Source organism: Sarcophilus harrisii, chromosome 4 (assembly GCF_902635505.1).
Source record: "Sarcophilus harrisii chromosome 4, mSarHar1.11, whole genome shotgun sequence".
NCBI classification, from domain to species: domain Eukaryota; kingdom Metazoa; phylum Chordata; class Mammalia; order Dasyuromorphia; family Dasyuridae; genus Sarcophilus; species Sarcophilus harrisii.
In genome coordinates, this window is record NC_045429.1 from 107,701,211 (window position 1) to 107,719,400 (window position 18,190).

The window sequence follows — 18,190 nt, forward strand, 5'->3', positions numbered from 1 at the left end:
CACAACTGAATAAAACTAAAGAAAAGGCGCTCATTCAGACTGTGAATCCCGCATGCCAGACGACTCTCTCAGCCAGTCCGCTCTCTGGCCTCTCCAGGTGGGAGAAACAGAAAGGGAGGATTGGGAGGGTTTGGGACTAGTTGATATCTAAAGCCCTTCCAGCTCGGGATGGGGCGGGGTGGAAAGCCGGGCCAGCTCTAAGGTGGGGAGGTAGCGAGGGGCCGGACGTGGGAGAGGCGGGCCGGGGCGGGGCTGGAGCCTCTGGCTCTCCCGGTTCGGCCAGCCCGACCCTCTCCTTCCCAGCTCCTCACGATGGCGGCTCGGGGGCTGCGGAGGAGGCCGCGCCTCTGGCAGTTTCTGTTGCCCGCGGTGCTGGCCTTGAACTTGGCCGCCGTCCAGGCCCAGCAGACGCCGCGCACCCCGGAGCGCGGGCCCCCGGTGCGGCTCTTTACGGAGGAGGAGCTGGCCCGCTACGGCGGGGAGGAGGTAGCGGAGGGGGCGGGGCGGGGCGGGAGCGGACTAGGGGAGTGAGCACAGACCCAAGAACTGACGGACGGATCGACAGCCCTGCCCAGGGCTCCTGGTCCTGGTGGGGAAGGGGGAGGGGGCGGGGGCGGGAGACTGGGGGCTACGGGAGAGGCGGCAGAGAGTCCGCGAGCTGCTGGGGATGGGGCCACTCGAGAACCAAGGGGCGGGACTTCCCGCGGCTGACTTAGGGAGGAGGAGACTGTTAGCCATAAACTGAGTCCCGGGCGGGTAAGGGAGGGAGAAAGGAGAAGGAGCAAATGTGTTCCTAGAGGAGGCTTCATTCTGCGTCTGAAATCCCCTTCCCCTAGTGAAACCTCAGTAATCTCCTGGCCTCCAGTCCTGAATCACTAATTCTTTGAGTGAATTCTTTGGGCAAGTGGCTCAGGCTCTTTTTCTGGACCTCACTTAACTCGTCGGTGAAATGAGGGGGTTCAACTTCTCTGCCTCCCGACTTTTCTGATTTCCTTTAAGTCCTGGATAAAATCCCATCTTCTACCAAAGAAAACAAACAAACAAACAAAAAACACCCAACAACTTTCCGTATTAGGCCTTAAAGCTACTATCCTCCTTCTGCCCATGATGTCCGTTTTGTCCTGGGACTATTTGGTTTGTATATAGTTACTTGCACGTTGCTCCCTCCACATGTGTACATTAGCCTTGAATGTCCATTAGATTCTGCTCTTTGAGAGCAGTGACTGTCTTGCCCTTTCTTAATATCCCCTAGCCCTCGGCACAGTCAGTGCCTGCTATATAGTTGGGGCTTAATAAATGCTCTGTCCACATGGAATTTGGGGGGACTCTCTGCCTCTTCCCTCCTCTATCATTTAAACGTGATTCATAATATTTATGGATGTCCCTTAATAAAAAATAACTGCTTAAGATTTTTATTATAATTCAGGCTCTCCTTGCAATTCCCCAATCTCTCAGTAAATCTTCAATCCATCTCTTGGTGTGGTAGGTAATGCCAGAGTTCCAGAACAGGCTGACTGTCCTGCCAAGGCGTTGCTTGCCTACATCATCCAAACTTAGCTCCTAACAAAGTTGTGTTCAGTACTGAAAAAGTATAGACAATAACAGGGGAGTTCAACTCTATCTTTAGACACCAGATGTGTGCCACTTGCTATTGGGCAAATCATTTAACCTCTCTCAGCCTCAGTTTGTGCATCTATAAAATGGACTTAATAGCACCTTAAATTAAGACCTATTTTCATTTGAACAAGTATTGATTAAACACTTACGTATGTCTGCAAGATGCAGAACTAGAAGCGTGATTCCCAATGTTGTTTGTTCCATGAACTATTTTCAGCAATAACAAAAATATGCTGTGAACTCCAGCATGTGAACTTTTTTTTTTTAATAGCCTTTTATTTACAGGTTATATGCATGGGTAACTTTACCGCATTAACAATTGCCAAACCTCTTGTTCCAATTTTTCACCTCTTACCCCCCCCCCCACCCCCTCCCCCAGATGGCAGGATGACCAGTAGATGTTAAATATATTAAAATATAAATTAGATACCATGTGAACTTTTAATATACAGTTTGTCTTTTTAGATTTATTCATCAAGTGCTTACCTACTACAATGTTATCTTTTGCCCTCCAAAGCTTTAAATTAAAATTTACATTATGTTATATATAATTGGTTGGTTGGCTGATTATTGTCCTTCCTTCTCGAAAAGGCCCAAAATGATATCACTGTGTTAGAGTCGAGTTACAATGTATCCAACTGTGGCTGATCAGACCAACCTGAGCTCTGCCACAGGTGGGATATAAATAGTCCATATGAACATTTGGGGTGGCTTCTCCAATTTTGCACATGTTCCATTTCTTTTGGACTAATTCAGTTCTGCTTTGCACAGCATAGCATATGAATTGTAACATTTTGTTCTATTTATAATTATTCAAGCTAAATATAAAATTATAAAACAAATTATAAAGTTATTACAAATGTTTTCTGAGACATCCTATAAGAATTAAAAGAATTAATTCAGAAAATCTATGTATTATCTGTGAGATTTCATATTAAAATTTTTTTACAAATTTTATTGAATGTAAATATCAATTTTAATGATATAAGTTATAATTTTAAGGATATTTAAAATAATACAATGATCACTTGTAAACTTAATTTTGATGTTAGACTTTTATTTGAAGAGAAGTTTGCAATATTTGCTTTAACAACAAAAAGTCAAATCTGGTTCCACATTGACTTTGTTTCTGTATTTTGATTTATAGCAAAAATAAAATGAAAATCCTTTCTCATATATGAGATAAAAAATGATAGGAAATTTTTACAAAAGGAAAATTTCTTGCTGAGAGATGGAAATTTATTTTTTGCTTTTAACTACCTAACCAGATGATTTATTATATATAAAATGCATACTTTTCCACCGGCTAATGACAAACACTGCCTTAAATGATAAATGCTCTTAAAGTGAAATTGCAGATATTGCTGTATTTTAACAGTTTAAATATAAGCTAATCTATATAAGGAAAGAATCTCGTCAGACATGATTTTCTTCTTTTCTCCCACTAGCATCCCAGCTGTACACTTAAAGAAATTCACTAACCATTGTTGCCAAATAGATCACTTAAAAATTCACACAACAGTAATTAATAAGCAAAGCATGAATAGTAACTAAGTAACTAATAAGCAAATAAATAGTAACTAATAAGCCAAGCCTAAGTTTAAATCTGATAGCAACTTAAAATTACAGTAGGTAATATATGATTTGCTTGTACAGAACATTTCTGATGGTCAGTGATAGTTTCAAAATGACTTTTAATTAAGGAGCATATACCCAGTGATCACGATTTTCAAACCATCTGACACTTGCCCTGGAACACAAACATTCCTAATATCTCCATCTCACTTGATCACATAGCTGACAAGGTATGATTATGTAGTGACAGAAGAGATGGACGGAGCAGCTGTAGTGCAGTGTACAGAAAAATAATGACAATAATGACATATGACTGTACTTTAGGAATTGGTTCAGACTGTAATGTTGGACCTCTCTCTCTCTCTCTCTCTCTCTCTCTCTCTCTCTCTCTCTCTCTCTGTGTGTGTGTGTGGACGTTAAATTAAAAATTAAAGTTGTTTGATGATCCAATTTAAGCAACCACTAAGGCTGACATGTAGGTGGTACAGAGGATAGAGTGCTGGGTCTGGAATCAAGAAGATATGGTCCTGAATTCTAATCTGACCTCAGATATTTACTAGTTGTGTGAACCTGGGCAAGTCACTTAACTCTGTTTGTCTCAGTTTCCTCATTTGTAAAATGATGCTGGAGAAGGAAATGACAATCCACTCCAGTATCTTTGCCAAGAACATCCCCCAAACAACTGAATAACAATAAAAAAATAAGAACCACTGTTTCTGACAATAAGTACAATAGGAATTCAGAAAAGGGTAAGTTCAAGGAGTATTATAGTTCAAAATGCTTCATGGCAGAGATAGGGATTGAGTTAGTTTTTGAAAGATTTTGGATTAGGAGAGAGGAGTTGAGGATAAAAGATTAGCATTCTATGGATGTTGGAGGATGGGAATGGAAGCAGCAAGTTAAGTGGCAGAAGTGAGCATAGTTTAGATAAGGGACAAGTCTGACAAGGTATTAAAAATTTGTATAGTAGAGAGTGATAAGCTCACATTTGGAAGTAGTAGAATGATAGCAATATAAGAATAACTTTTGGAGACATTTGTCTTGGAGGAATATTGAGATGTGAGAGTGAGTTTTGGCATTTAACATTAGGCATTTAACAAATGTTTGTTAACTAATTGCTTTTTGGATTAAAGGTACTAGGTAGATTAAAGGCACCTAGGCAGGTTCTGTTGTTTATTTTATCATCATAAATTTCTGGATCAGTTCTGCTATAGAATTGAATACACTTTTCATTTTGGGTATCTAAAAATAATTAGCTTCACTGGTATAATATCAGCTTTTGTACCACTTTTGTCTTTGTATTCCTAGTTCCTAGCACAGTGAGTAATAAGTATTTATTGACTGATTGATTGATTCACCTTGGCAATAGGATTGTATGGTATTTACATTTGTCTGGGGCTAGAGTTAATGCATCTCTTTGGGAAAAAAATTTAGCAAACTCATGAAGTCTTCTTTGTTTAGGCTGAAAACAATTCTGAGTCCTCAAAGAAATAATCTCTGATCTCCCTGGTGAAAGTAATCCATTTTTACTGCTATTTTATTGGAACACTTTTTATGCATCTCTTTTATGCTCTCGTTACTTTCTACATGGTGAAACTTACTTATTGACTTGCATCCTTTATTAAATTGTAGTCCCTTTGAAAGCAGAGACTGTCCTTTTTCTTGTTTGTTTGTTTTTTTCATCTCTGTATCCCAAGTACCTTCCATTTAGAAATAATAAAGGGCTGGCTTTATGTGTATTTGGAAAAATGAAATGCTATTGGAAAAAAAATAAATGGTTGACTTCAAGTGAATTCTATCAATCTTGAATCAGTAGATTTTTTACCCATGAAACTGCATCTGATAAGTCTTGCATTTCATATTGGTTAACCAAGCTCAGTGAGTGCTTTTTGATCAGAAGAGAAAGCATAACTTTTACGAATTATTTAGCTTTTGGAATTGAAGAACAATATGATTAACGGGATAATTTCTAAATTTGCCAATTGTTCATGTGCTGATGAAGATAAGGGTGGAATATTAACAGTGAAGGCAAGGGGGATGGAGTAGGAAGTGCTTCTTTTGCAAATTACCAGTGGTAGTGCTCTTTGGTGAATAGGCAGGCTATTTAGTTTCTTAACAATTTCCCCAGATGTAGGAGATTCACTTGATATGTCATTGACTGATGAATGATATTTTTCCTGTCTTAGTGAGATGGTGGAGAAAAAAGGAAGAGGGAAGAATCAGCCTATTAAGCAAAACAGATGTTGAGAAGAGATTAGATTTGGGGGAGTAAAGCCTGCTGACTACCCTCTTAGTCTTTTCATCCTAAGACAAGATATTATCCATTATCTGCAGAGAGTAGAACTACAGCTATAATCATCTTGCAGGAAGCTAAATATGAATAGGATTTGTTAAGGGGATCATGAAGTGGCATTTACCCAGTCAGAGAAATAGATTATTTCTGGCCTAACTTCTGGCTTCTCAACATTAGACCTTCTCTCCCCAACCTACTTCTGGCAGAAATATGTCATTGCTGGCAATTGTCCATTTCAGGGACCATGCTTAAAATAATACAGCGCACATAGTAAGTTCTTAATATTTTCTCTTTTCCTCCCTCTCTCCTTCCCTCCCCCCCTTTCTCTCTTTCCTCACTTTGGGGCTGGTGCTTTATTCACTGCACCACCTAGCTGCCCCCATCCTTAATATATTCTTAATGATTTGACTTGACATTGGTCTAGTCCTAGTGGATAATGTATTATAATATTGAAATAAGCAGAGTTGGTATAAGAGGGAAGCAACATGGTTTGCTTACAAGCCCTGGCTTGTAAATCACTTGTCCAGTTTTCCTCATTTGTAAAATGTGTCACTTATATCATACATCTCTTTTAATTCTGGGATCTTATGGTTCTGGGAGGCTGATTGAAACTAGCCATCAATACCTGAATTAATATTGTAATTAAATATTTATCCTGAGTAAATGGCATTTTCCTATACTATGATCTTGTCTATGTCAAACTAGGATCTCCAGTCTCTGGTTGTACTTATTGTCCTTTTCCTGAAATCTCCAACAATATGGGAAAGGGCCACTTGTTTTAATGAACAAAACTTAGAAATTTTCCAAAGTTGAATTTTAGCTAGTACAATGAAGGCTTCTTTATTCAGAAAGTACTATTGTGGATAGACATAAGGCAAATTCAGTGATAAAATGCAGGATGAAATCAAATACAAAAAAAAGTGAGAACAAATATTTGCATTCTATATTAGGTAGAAATCAAGTAATTTCTGGAGAGGAAAGGGTAGAAAGCTCTATTTCCATTCTTTTGAGGAGTAAAAAAGAAGAGTATGAGATTTATGCACTAATTGTCAGTGGTTAGGCCATGTCTGAGGACACATCAAGAGGCAAAGTGCCTACAATTTGTGAGTCCTTGCCAAGGCCCCTGTCTCAAGATCTCTCTCTTATGACTATGCTTTGGAGACTAGTATCAATGAATCAGTTTTTTCAGCCCATTATTTCCTGTATTCTTTCTTGTACTAAGCCATCACCCCCTCAGCCTTGGCCTGTAGCTATTCTACCTTGTCACTACTAAACCTGCTATCACGATGTTCTTTACTTACCCTCCCAAGGCATTGCTGGGGAGGGAGAAAAGGGCTGCCAAATCTACTGTTGGTACAAACTACTGACAGTTTAGTCAAACAAGGACATAAACTTTAGCAGTTAAATGCAGGGATGGAGAATGGAGAGAGGGTGATTGTTCCCTAGGGATTTGTGACTGTCTTAAGCAGACAAAATGTGTAGTATATTACATGATAATACTTCTCTGGGGAGAGCCTATATGCCCTTTATTAGGGAATCAGGGAACTCTCCCATCCCAGAAAAAGAAAGCTCTCATATTCTAAAATGCTGGTACTGATCTTGGAATCAGGAGATCTAAGTTCAATCAAGTTTCAACTCTGTCACTTATTAATTTTGAGATCATGGAGAATTCATTTAACATTGAACTTTGATTTCCTCAGCTGAAAAATAGGAATTATAATACTTCTACTCAGGGTGGTTGTCAGGAATGGTTCTTATAAAATTAAATATACTCGAGTAATTTTCATTTTTACAAAAATCAGAGGACTGGATGACAGTCTATAAATCAACTTTCAGCTCTAACATTTGAGCAGTCTACTTATTTTCAGAGGACACTGATTTCTCTGACTAATGATTTAGGCACCTGATTTTGGTTCCTCTATGATTTTTTTTTTTGGTCATAAAGGAAAGAACAACATCCTCTATTTTACCCACAGCTACGGTAATTATTAATAATAGCTAGCATTTATGTAATCAGCTAGGTGGCTCAGTGGATAGAGAGCTGGGCCTGGAGGTAGTAAGACCTGAGTTCAAATTCATTCTCAGATAGTCACTAGGTGAGTGACCCTAGACAAACTTGTTTTAATCCATTAGAGAAGAAAATGGCAAATTACTCCGATACCTTTGCCAAGAAAACTCCATGGAAAGGACTGGTGTGCAATGGTCCATGGGGTCACAAAGAATTGGACCCAGATAAATAACTGAACAACAGAGCATTCATATAACACTTAAAAGTTTGCAAAATGAAATACTTGTAAATACCTCACTTTATCCTTACAATTATCCTCACTTCATTACAATAAACTTGGAATGTGGCTACTATTATTATCCTCAATTTAATGATGAGAAAACTAAGGCGGATTAAAGGCTCATTGACATAGAATCACACAACTACTAAGTGTCTGAGATTGGATTTGAATTCACATCTTCCTGACTTAAGGCTGAATACTCTATGTACTGAACACCTGGTTGTCTATTAATAATAAGCCAATGTGTCAAAGACCTATAATTTTGTTGGTGTGAGAATTCCTTTTGTCAAAGCAACTATATAACTTAAAAGATTTATCTTAGATTTGTTTCTGTCTCATGACTTTTTCTGGAGCCTCATGATCAAGCACTATGTCTACAGCAACCTCGCTCCTATACCTGTCATTTAGGATCCCTAATTTCCTTTAAGGTTCAGCTCAAGTATTGCCTCCCATGTTTCTTGATCCCTTAGTTAACATTGTCCTGTCCCCTAAATTACCTTATACTGTGTTTATTTTACATATGACTTCTATATACTTATATGTGTACAAGTCATTTATTCTAGTAAAATGTAAGTTCCTACAGATCAGGGACTTATTCTATTTTTCTATCTCTAGCACCTAATACAGAGCTTGGTTCTTAGGAAGCATTTAATAAATGCTTGTTCTTTGACTTATTGATGTTGTTACAAATATAATTGGGGGGAGTGATCACACATTTAGTGCTTTAGATATAGTAGGTGCTTAATTAATGTTTACTGAATACAGAAATGAATTCAGGCATAAGTTAGAAAGGAAGTAATTAATCACGTCATTAGTGATGATAGGGCTCTCCATCACACTTTCCTGGATATTATAAGAAAAAATATGATTGTTATATTCTGCATTTTAGACCCGCCTTCCAGACACATTTTTTAAAAAAAATTATTATCTTTTTATTTACAAAACATGCATGGATAATTTTTTCATCATTGACCCTTACACAACTTTATGTTCCAAATTATCCCTTCCTTCCCCCCACCTCTCCTAGAAGGCAGGTAGTTCAATACATGTTAAATATGTTAAATTATATGTTAAATCCAATATATACTGCACAAGAAAAGTCGGATCTAGAAATTAAAAAAAAAAAAAAAAAAAACCTGAGGAGGAAAACAGAAATGCAAGCAAACAATAACAGAAAGAGTGAGAATGTTATTTTGTGGTCCACACTTATTTCCCATGGACGTCTCTCTGGGTGTAGATAACTCTCTTCATCACTGAATAATTAGAACTGCTCTAAATCATTTCATTGTTGAAGAGAGCCACATCTGTCAGAATTGATCAATGTATAGTCTTGTTGTTGTCGTGTATAATAATCTCCTGGTTCTGCTCACTTCACTTAGCATCAGTTCATGTTAGTCTCTCCAAGCCCTCTCTGTATTCATCCTGCTGGTCATTTCTTACAGAACAATAATATTCCATAACATTCATATACCATAACTTATTCAGCCATTCTCCAACTGATGGGCATCCATTCAGTTCCCAATTATTAGCCACTACAAAAAGGGCTGCCACAAACATTTTTGCACAAGTGGGTCCCTTTCCTTCCTTTAAGATCTCTTTGGGATATAAACCCAGTAGAAACACTGCTGGTCAAAGGGTATGCACAGTGATAACTTTTTGAGCATAGTTCCAAATTGCTCTCCAGAATTTCACAGTTCCACCAACAATGCATCAGTGTCCCAGTTTTCCCACATCCCCTCCAACATTCGTCATTATCTTTTCTTGTCCAGACACGATTCTAAAAAATTAATTTCACATTATTCTATATTGAAAGATGTATAGATAAGTAGAGAAGAGGGGAAAGAGAGAATTGTCCAACCTAGAATAATCCCCCTGTATCCTTGGACATGTTTCCAATACCATTTAAAATAACTTTTAAAGAAATCTTGAACAAGGAAAAGATCACAATAGCATTTTTTCCCTTAAATCTGGGATTAATTTTTTTGATAGAATAATAATCACTAAAGCTGTTTTTCCTCCTTAATAGTATTTTATGTTTCCAATTATGTGTAAAGATAGTTTTAAACTTTTGTTTTTCTAAGATTTTGATTTCCAAATTTTTTCTCTCTCCCTTCTTACCTCTGCCCTCCCCCAAGACAGTAAGCAATTTGATATTCATTTAATCTTTTGGGGGAACTCACCTTGCAAACTATTCTCCTAAAATTATTCTTTCTTTGACCACTTTCCTCAAGGTCTCCCCCGCTCCCAACATGGTCATAAGCTAAATCGTATTAGCATTTGTGTAATTGCAAAGCACTTTACATATATTAATTCATTTGATTCTCACAATAGCCCTGAAAAATAAGTACTGTTGTTATCTCTGTTTTTCAGGATGATGAATTGAAGCTAAAATGTTTTAAGGGACTTGTCACATAGTTAAGTGATGTAGCTAGTAAAGGGCCTAAGCACTAGATCTGGAGTCAAAAAGACTCATCTTCCTGAGTTCAAATCTGGCCTACTATTTAGATGACATGGGCAAGTCATTTAACCCTGTTTCTTCCTCTGTAAAATAAGCTGGAGAAGGGAATGGAAACCACCCCAGTATCTCTGTCAAGAAAACCCCAAATGAGGTCTTGAAGAGTTGGACATGACTTAAAAATGACTGAACCACAAAAAGTTAAGTATCTGAGATAGGATTTCTGCTTTGCTCTTCTAATTTCAAGTCTAGTGCTTTATCCACAGCTCCACCAGAAATAATCAAAGGAGCCTTCTCCCTCTGATCAATTCCTTAATTATTATCTTAATTAATACCTTAATCCTTTCAGGAAATGGGGAAAGAAAGTGAGAAACTGAGGGAAAGAAAATTAGAAGCATATATCAGATCCAGATAAGACATGGATCTTACCCTTCAGGGGAAGAGAGAAGATAATGATCTTAGAGAGATAGGCAAGAGGTACTTCTTGCACTAAGTTGGGCTACTGCTAGTGATCCATTCTCTGGACTGTCAGCTCTTATGCTAAATCTTCTGCAGACTTCCATAAAGGGAAAAGTCTATAAAGAACTTTAGAAATATTATTTCTTAATAATTTCTGTGGAACTAAAAACTTGCTTTAATATGCTTCTATATGGGTCTAGTTATGTAATGTGAGCCCCTGATCAAAGCTCACATTACCTTCTTTTCTTTGTCTATCATTTCTCCTGCTGCTTTGCTCCTAATTTCTATCAATTTCACAAGCTCACACTCTGGCAGGAAGCTTTCTGGCTTAATCCCACTGTAATTATTTTCACCTTAGGCACTCTCAGTCTTAACGGTTTTCATAAAATGAGATGACTCAAAAGATCCTTCAGTCCAGACCTTCACATTTTACAGAGAAGAAGTGATGTTCAAAGAGTTTGACTTCTCTGCTTGTTAGCACCCTATCCACCACATCCCCAACAAGTGATCATCCTTCTTTGTTTGAAGACCTCTAGAGAAAAGGAGTCCAGTACCTTCAAGGAAATCCATTCTACTTTTGGATAGCTTGAAGTATTAGAAAGTTTTTCACTGGAAACTGAATGGATGTCCATCAGTTGGAGAATGGCTGAATAAATTATGGTATATGAATATTATGGAATATTACTGTTCTGTAAGAAATAACCAACAGGATGATTTCAGAAAGGCCTGGAGAGATTTACACGAACTGATGCTGAGTGAAATGAGCAGGACCAGGAGATCATTATATACTTCAACAACAATACTATATGATGACCAGTTCTGATGGACCAGGCCATCCTCAGCAACGAGATCAACCAAATCATTTCCAAAGGAGCAGTAATGAACTGAACCAGCTATGCCCAGAAAAAGAACTCTGGGAGATGACTAAAAACCATTACACTGAATTCCCAATCCCTATATTTATGCCCACCTGCACTTTTGATTTCCTTCACAAGCTAATTGTACAATATTTCAGAGTCTGATTCTTTTTGTACAGCAAAATAACGTTTTGGTCATGTATACTTATTGTGTATCTAATTTATATTTTAATATATTTAACATCTACTGGTCATCCTGCCATCTAGGGGAGGGGGTGGGGGGGGTAAGAGGTGAAAAATTGGAACAAGAGGTTTGGCAATTGTTAATGCTGTAAAGTTACCCATGCATATATCCTGTAAATAAAAGGCTATTAAAAAAAAAAAAAAAAGAAAGTTTTTCTTTAAACTGAGCCTAAATCTATGTTTCTGCAGCACCACTCATGGCTTCTAATTCTCCCTTTTAGGGAAAACCTCAAAGCTAATCTCTTTTCTTGGCTATAATCTTTTAAATATCTGAAAACTGTTCTCACTTTCTCCTTAGGACTTTAATTCTCTGTATTCACTTCACTTTCTATCATTGTATGCCATGACCTTGCGGCCTTTTCACCCAGGTTGCCTGGTTCTTTTAGCTCTAAAAGGATCATTATAGCCACTACCTTGGGTCCTCACTGCCACTCAATATCCCATTTTGAACCCAAGTGGAAATCTTTAATTTGTTCTTAAATTTGATCTAACATTCAAACCCTTGAAACCTATTTGAATTCTTATTGTGTCATCCAACATGTTCACAATCTTTCTGAGCTTTGTGCCATCTATAAATTTGACAGGCAAATTATTAGTGTGTTTACCTAAGTCTGAAAAAAATAGTTAAACAGCTTAGGACCAAGGACAGTTCCCTTGGACACTCCAGTAGAGGCTTACTTCCAATTTTACATGTAATGATCAATAATTTTATGAGAGGCAGTATGGCATTAGTGATAGAACTGGGCTTAAAGTTCAAAAGAACTGGATTTTACTTGCATCTCTTATGCTTGCTGTTCAGTCATTTCAATCATGTTCTTCACTCTGTGACCCTATTTGGGTTTTCTTGGCAAAGATAGTGGAGTAGTTTGCCGTTTGCTTCTCTAGCTCCTTTTTTTGTTGGATGAGGAACTGAGATAAATAGGGTTACTCGAGGTCACACAGCTAATGTTATAGGTCAGATTTGAACTGAGGAAGATGAGTCTTCCTGACTCCAAGCTAAGTACTCCATTCATTGGGCCATCTAGCTTTCCCTCTCCTCTGCTCACCTTCAGTATAACACTACATAAGCCATTTAACCTCTGTGTGCTTTAGGCAACTCCCCAATAGACTAAGTTTTGAGCTTCCTGAATTGGAATTCCCATACCTAGAATGCCCTATACCAACAAAAATCACGCATTCTTTTATGTTTTCATGATTGCTCTTGCAGTCCAATCTTTCAAATAATTCCAAATCTACCTAACAATACTAGCCATCTCACTTATATCTCTCTTATGTTGTGTCCAAATGAATAGAAAAAAGATTTCATGCTTTGCTAAGATATTTATCTACAATATTCTTTTGATTTACTCATTTAGTAATATCAAAAAAAGGAAATTAGATTGTGTTTATTATTTCTCCAGTTCATTTTATAGATGAAGAAACTGAGGTAAATAGAGTTAAGTGACTTGCCCAGGATCATACAGTTAGTAAGTAATCTAAGGTCTGATTTGAATTTAGGAAGAAGTCTTTCTGACTTCAGGCCTGAGACTCTTATCTATTGTACCACCCAGCTACCAAAAGGTTAGTCATGCTAGCTCCTTAGATCATCATTCTCCCATGCTCCCCCCTCCAGATGTCCATTAGTCAATCCTATAATTAAATGGCCTAGAATTTTACCAGAAAACAAAGTCAGATTTAATAGTCAATAATTTGCAGTCTCTTGGTATCTTTCCTCTTTTGAAAATCAAGACAACATTTGCCATTCTCCAGTCCTATAGTATTTTTTTCCATTGTCCATGATCTTTCAAAAAACACTGATAGAGACTCAGTGCTTGCACTCACTAGAACATCTCATGTGTTTTTCAATCATTCTGGATACATGGTTATATAAGATCTCCTTGATTAGAATTGAGTTCCTTAAGAAGAGATTCTTGGTCCTACTCATATAGAATTTCTTACATGTACGATGAGTGCTGAATAACATGATTGCCCTTCCTAGCCAATGGAGGTGTGAGACTTTTTAAAATCTTACGTCTGCTCCTTAGATTTTTCAGGAAAAGGTTTTTACCTCTTCTCTTTGCCTTCTAGGAAGACCAGCCCATTTACCTGGCAGTGAAAGGGGTAGTATTTGATGTCACTTCTGGAAAGGGTGAGTTGTATGGTTCCTTGAGTTTTCTCTTTTCATAAGAATCTTGGGAGATAGAGGTAGAAGGGGGAAGGGGCTGGAGGACAGAATCAACAGAAGAGTTGGGGAGTTACTGGTAGTTCAGAGGACAAGATCTAGAGATTAGAGACATGAATTCAAATTTCAGTTCCTCCAGCTGTGTGATTATAGGCAGATCACTCCACCTTGCCACCGTTTTACTCATCTATAAAATGGGAGTGTTGGTAATATTTGCTCTGCCTATCTCCCATACTAGTTGACGATCATGAAAGAATTTTGTGTAATTATAAAGTACATTTATACATATAAAGTACATTTATAATTCCTGACTTCCATGACCAGACTCAGTTTTTATTCTTTGCTAGTGCTAGTCACAAGAACAAACCCCCAAATCTGAAAGAGTTGTAGAATTTTTTTGAATCATTTGTTAGGGGAGAGAGAAGAACACACTAGTCAAGGGTTCCGAGTATTACATAAATCACACAGCAGTTAAGCTATATTGTAGAGGGGGCTGTTTCCTGGTGAGTTTTGTTGAGATGAATATCAGTAAGAATTAACATCAAATTAAGATCAAAATTGAAATCTAAGCTTAAACAATCACATTTAGGGAATTCAAAACTCAAGCTTTGGGTTGACCCTAGACCCAGGTAAGATTAAAAAATACCTGAAGCAATCTGCCTTCCCAGAAATGTCTCTGGCCTCTACAGTAAGCTTTTCTAATCACATAAAGCTAAGTTCAAACAATATAAATTATAAATAATAAAGTATTTTTTCACACCAGGTTCTAACTTGATCAATACAAGTTAACCCTTACTTATCTGCTATAGTATATGTGTGTGTGTGCATGCCTTAAAAAGGGGGCACAATTCAATTGTCTGATAATTATTATATAATAATATAATAATAATATTATATACATAATAAAAACTAAGATTTATATTATGCCTTATGGTTTACAAAATGCTTTACAAATATTATCTCATTCAATTCTCACAACAATCCTAGGAGGAAGATACTATTATCTCCATTTTACAGATTAGGAAACAAGCTAGTAAGTATCTAAGGCAGGATTTGAACCCAGATATTCCTTATTTCAGGTGTAGTTCTTTGTCTATCACATCACCTGCATACTTTATAGAATGTAAACTATTTCAGGTAATTAGATAGTGAAAATGTTATAAAGAAATTGTGATATATTAGAAGGTAAAGAATCTATTTGTGAAATTATATTTCCAATATTAACCATGTTACCAAAAAAAAAAAAAAAAAGAAAAAAGGAAAAGAAAGTAGAAAAAAATATGCTTCATTCTGAATTCAGAGTTCATTAGCTCTCTTCCTGGATATGAATAATAATTTTCAGCATGAATCTTTTGAAATTGTCATTGATAATTGTATTGATTGAAGTAACTAATTCTTTCACAGTTGATCATTGTTGCAATATTGCTTTTGTGTATACAGTGTTCTCTTGGTTCTGCTTACTGTACTTTGCTTCCGTTAATATAAGATTTTCCAGGCTAAAGAATTAATCTGATCATGTTATTCCTCTACTCAATAAATTCTAGTGATTCCCTTTTACCTATAGGATCAAATATGAGTTCCTCTCTCAGGATTACAATCTAGCCTCTTCCTCTCCTTCACATATTCTGTGATCTAGCCATTACAACCTACTTGATATTTTTTATATCTTATGTTATGTTGTGCATCTTTATGTCTTTTCACTGGTTACCTCCCATTCCAGGAATACTCTACCTTTTCTCTTTTGCTTCTTGGGACCTCTAGCCTCTTTTAAAACTTGAATCAAGTATCACCTTCTATAGAAATTCTTATCCTTTAGCTTCTAGTATCCTACCACCCCAAACTATCTTGAATATATTCTAAATATCTATCTATATGTGTACATATTTTCTTTGCCCTTAGAATGCAAACTCCTTGAGGGCAGGAACTATTTCATTTTTCCATCCTCAGTCCTTTGCATAGTACTTGGAATAAAGTAGAAGTTTAATAACTGCTTTTGGATTTATTGACTGGTAGATGTTTCAGATGTAAACTCAACTTAGTCCATACTTGAAATGATGGGTATAAAAAATTACATAAGTATATACATAAATATAATCTATAATAATAAAATAATAAGACATTATTATTTTAATAGTATTCAAAATGTTCCCTAGTACATTGCTTTTGGGATATCGTGTTTTCCCTACCTCCAGGCTGATAATTTCTTTTTGATGAGTTTTGACCTCACTCAAGATACACATTTATTTGCTCAGTAAATCTTTCTTCTTTCCTGGTACAGAGTTCTATGGGAGGGGAGCACCATACAATGCCCTTGTTGGGAAAGACTCTACAAGAGGAGTGGCCAAGATGTCTTTGGATCCTGCAGACCTCACACATGATACCGTAAGTCATTTTTGAAATCCCCTTCCCAAAACCTGTCATCTTCAGAAATCTTGGTGCTTCTCCAAAAAGTTCATCAATGCTCACCCTCATTTCCAGTATCTCTTTAAGCCATTGGTATAAGTTGTGATGTTAGACTTCATTAAAAGGAGCCTAATTCTCAAAACAGAGGGTGTGCCCACTATCTAATTTCTTCTAAGTCTCTAGACTGATGTTTAATGTACTTTCTATTTTGTCCTGTTAGTTAAAGTCCAGTTATATATAATGATATACCACACTTTGTTCAGCCATTCCTTATTGTTCATTTACTTTGGCTCTAATTTCTTCTCTTCATTCTCTCTGTAAGTTGCAAAACAGATTACAATCTTCATTGGTAAAAAGGAGTTTCCTCACTAGGAACTCCCTACGACAATGTAATCTTATATCCAGCCCAATATTATACATACCAACTACTTATATTCTGGAGTGGCCATTTATGTTTATTTTTTTAAATTTTTAATAGCTTTTTATTTAGAAGTTATATGCATGGGTAATTTTACAGCATTGACAATTGCCAAACCTTTTGTTCCAATTTTTCCCCTCCTTCCCCTCACTTCCTCCCCTAGATGGTAGAATGACCAATACATGTTAAATATGCTAAAGTATAAATTAGATACAAAATAAGTATACATGTCCAAACCATTATTTTGCTGTACAAAAAGAATCGGACTCTGAAATATTGTACAATTAGCCTGTGAAGGATGGCCATTTATTTTTAAAATTTTCTACATTTGGTTTTGTCAAAATGTTTCTTTTCCTTACCAATTGATTTGTGGAGAGGGCAAAAAAGAAAGTAGAAATCCCAACATAAAATCAGTCCTTTTCCTTTAAACTGTTTTATTTTTTGTATTTTTCCTCATTCAGACTGGACTCACAGAAGAACAGCTGAAGTCCCTGGATGATATCTTCACTAATGTATACAAAGCCAAATATCCTATTGTTGGCTACACAGCACGTCGTATCCTAAATGATGATGGCAGCCCTAACCGCAACTTCAAGCCTGAGGACCAGCCCCATTTTGACATTAAGGACGAGTTCTGACAGTTTGCTAGAGGCAATCCCTTGGTGGAAAGATGGAACTCAAAGGGAACTTGGTAGACTTACTTCTGCTTTAGCTGAGGAATGAGAGAAGTAACTTAGTACATCAGAAGTACTCAAAGTGTCTCATTCTGGAATATCTGAATCACTTTTTGATATGAATAAAATGAACTTTTACATAGAACATTTCTTCTTTTCTTTTCTTCCTTCTTTCCTTTTTTCTTTTCTCCCTCTCTCCCTCTCTCTCTCTCTTTATTTTTCTTTCTCTCTTTCCTTCCTTCCTTCCTTCCTTCCTTCCTTCCTTCCTTCCTTCCTTCCTTCCTTCCTTCCTTCCTTCCTTCTTTCCTTCCTTCCTTCCTTCCTTTCTTCTTTCCTTCCTTCCTTCCTTCTTTCCTTTCCTCCTCCTCCTGCTTCTTCTTCTTCTTCCTTTTCTCCTCCTCTTCCTCCTCCTCCTCTTCCACCTCCTCCTCCTCCTGCTGCTGCTGCTGTTTCCTTTTCTTCTACTTCTCCTCTTCCTCCTCCTTCTTTTCCTCTTCCTCCTCCCCCTCCTGCTCTTCCTTCTCCTTCTCTTTTTCCTCTTCTTCTTCCTCCTCCTCTTCCTCCTCCCCCTCTTCTTGCTCCTTTTTCTCTTTTTTCATTCTTCATTCTTCTTTTTGTTTGCATGTTTCACCCACAAGATCATAGGGTTTAGAGCTGAAAGAAGACTTAGAAATCAACTCATGGGATAAGCTCATTTTACACAGGAGGGAACTGAGATCTAAAAAAAGTTAAAATACCTTTCCCAAA

At 37.1% G+C, this 18,190-nt stretch overlaps 1 protein-coding gene across 1 annotated transcript; it reads left to right on the top strand.

Annotated features, from left to right (window-relative positions):
* The first annotated feature begins 235 nt into the window (after positions 1-235).
* NENF (neudesin neurotrophic factor) lies at positions 236-17,637 on the top strand. Its single transcript, XM_031937338.1, has 4 exons — positions 236-486; positions 13,855-13,915; positions 16,227-16,330; positions 17,231-17,637. The coding sequence occupies exons 1-4, from the start codon at positions 313-315 to the stop codon at positions 17,405-17,407; spliced, it is 516 nt and encodes a 171-aa protein (XP_031793198.1). The 5' UTR covers positions 236-312; the 3' UTR covers positions 17,408-17,637.
* The last annotated feature ends 553 nt before the right edge of the window (positions 17,638-18,190 follow it).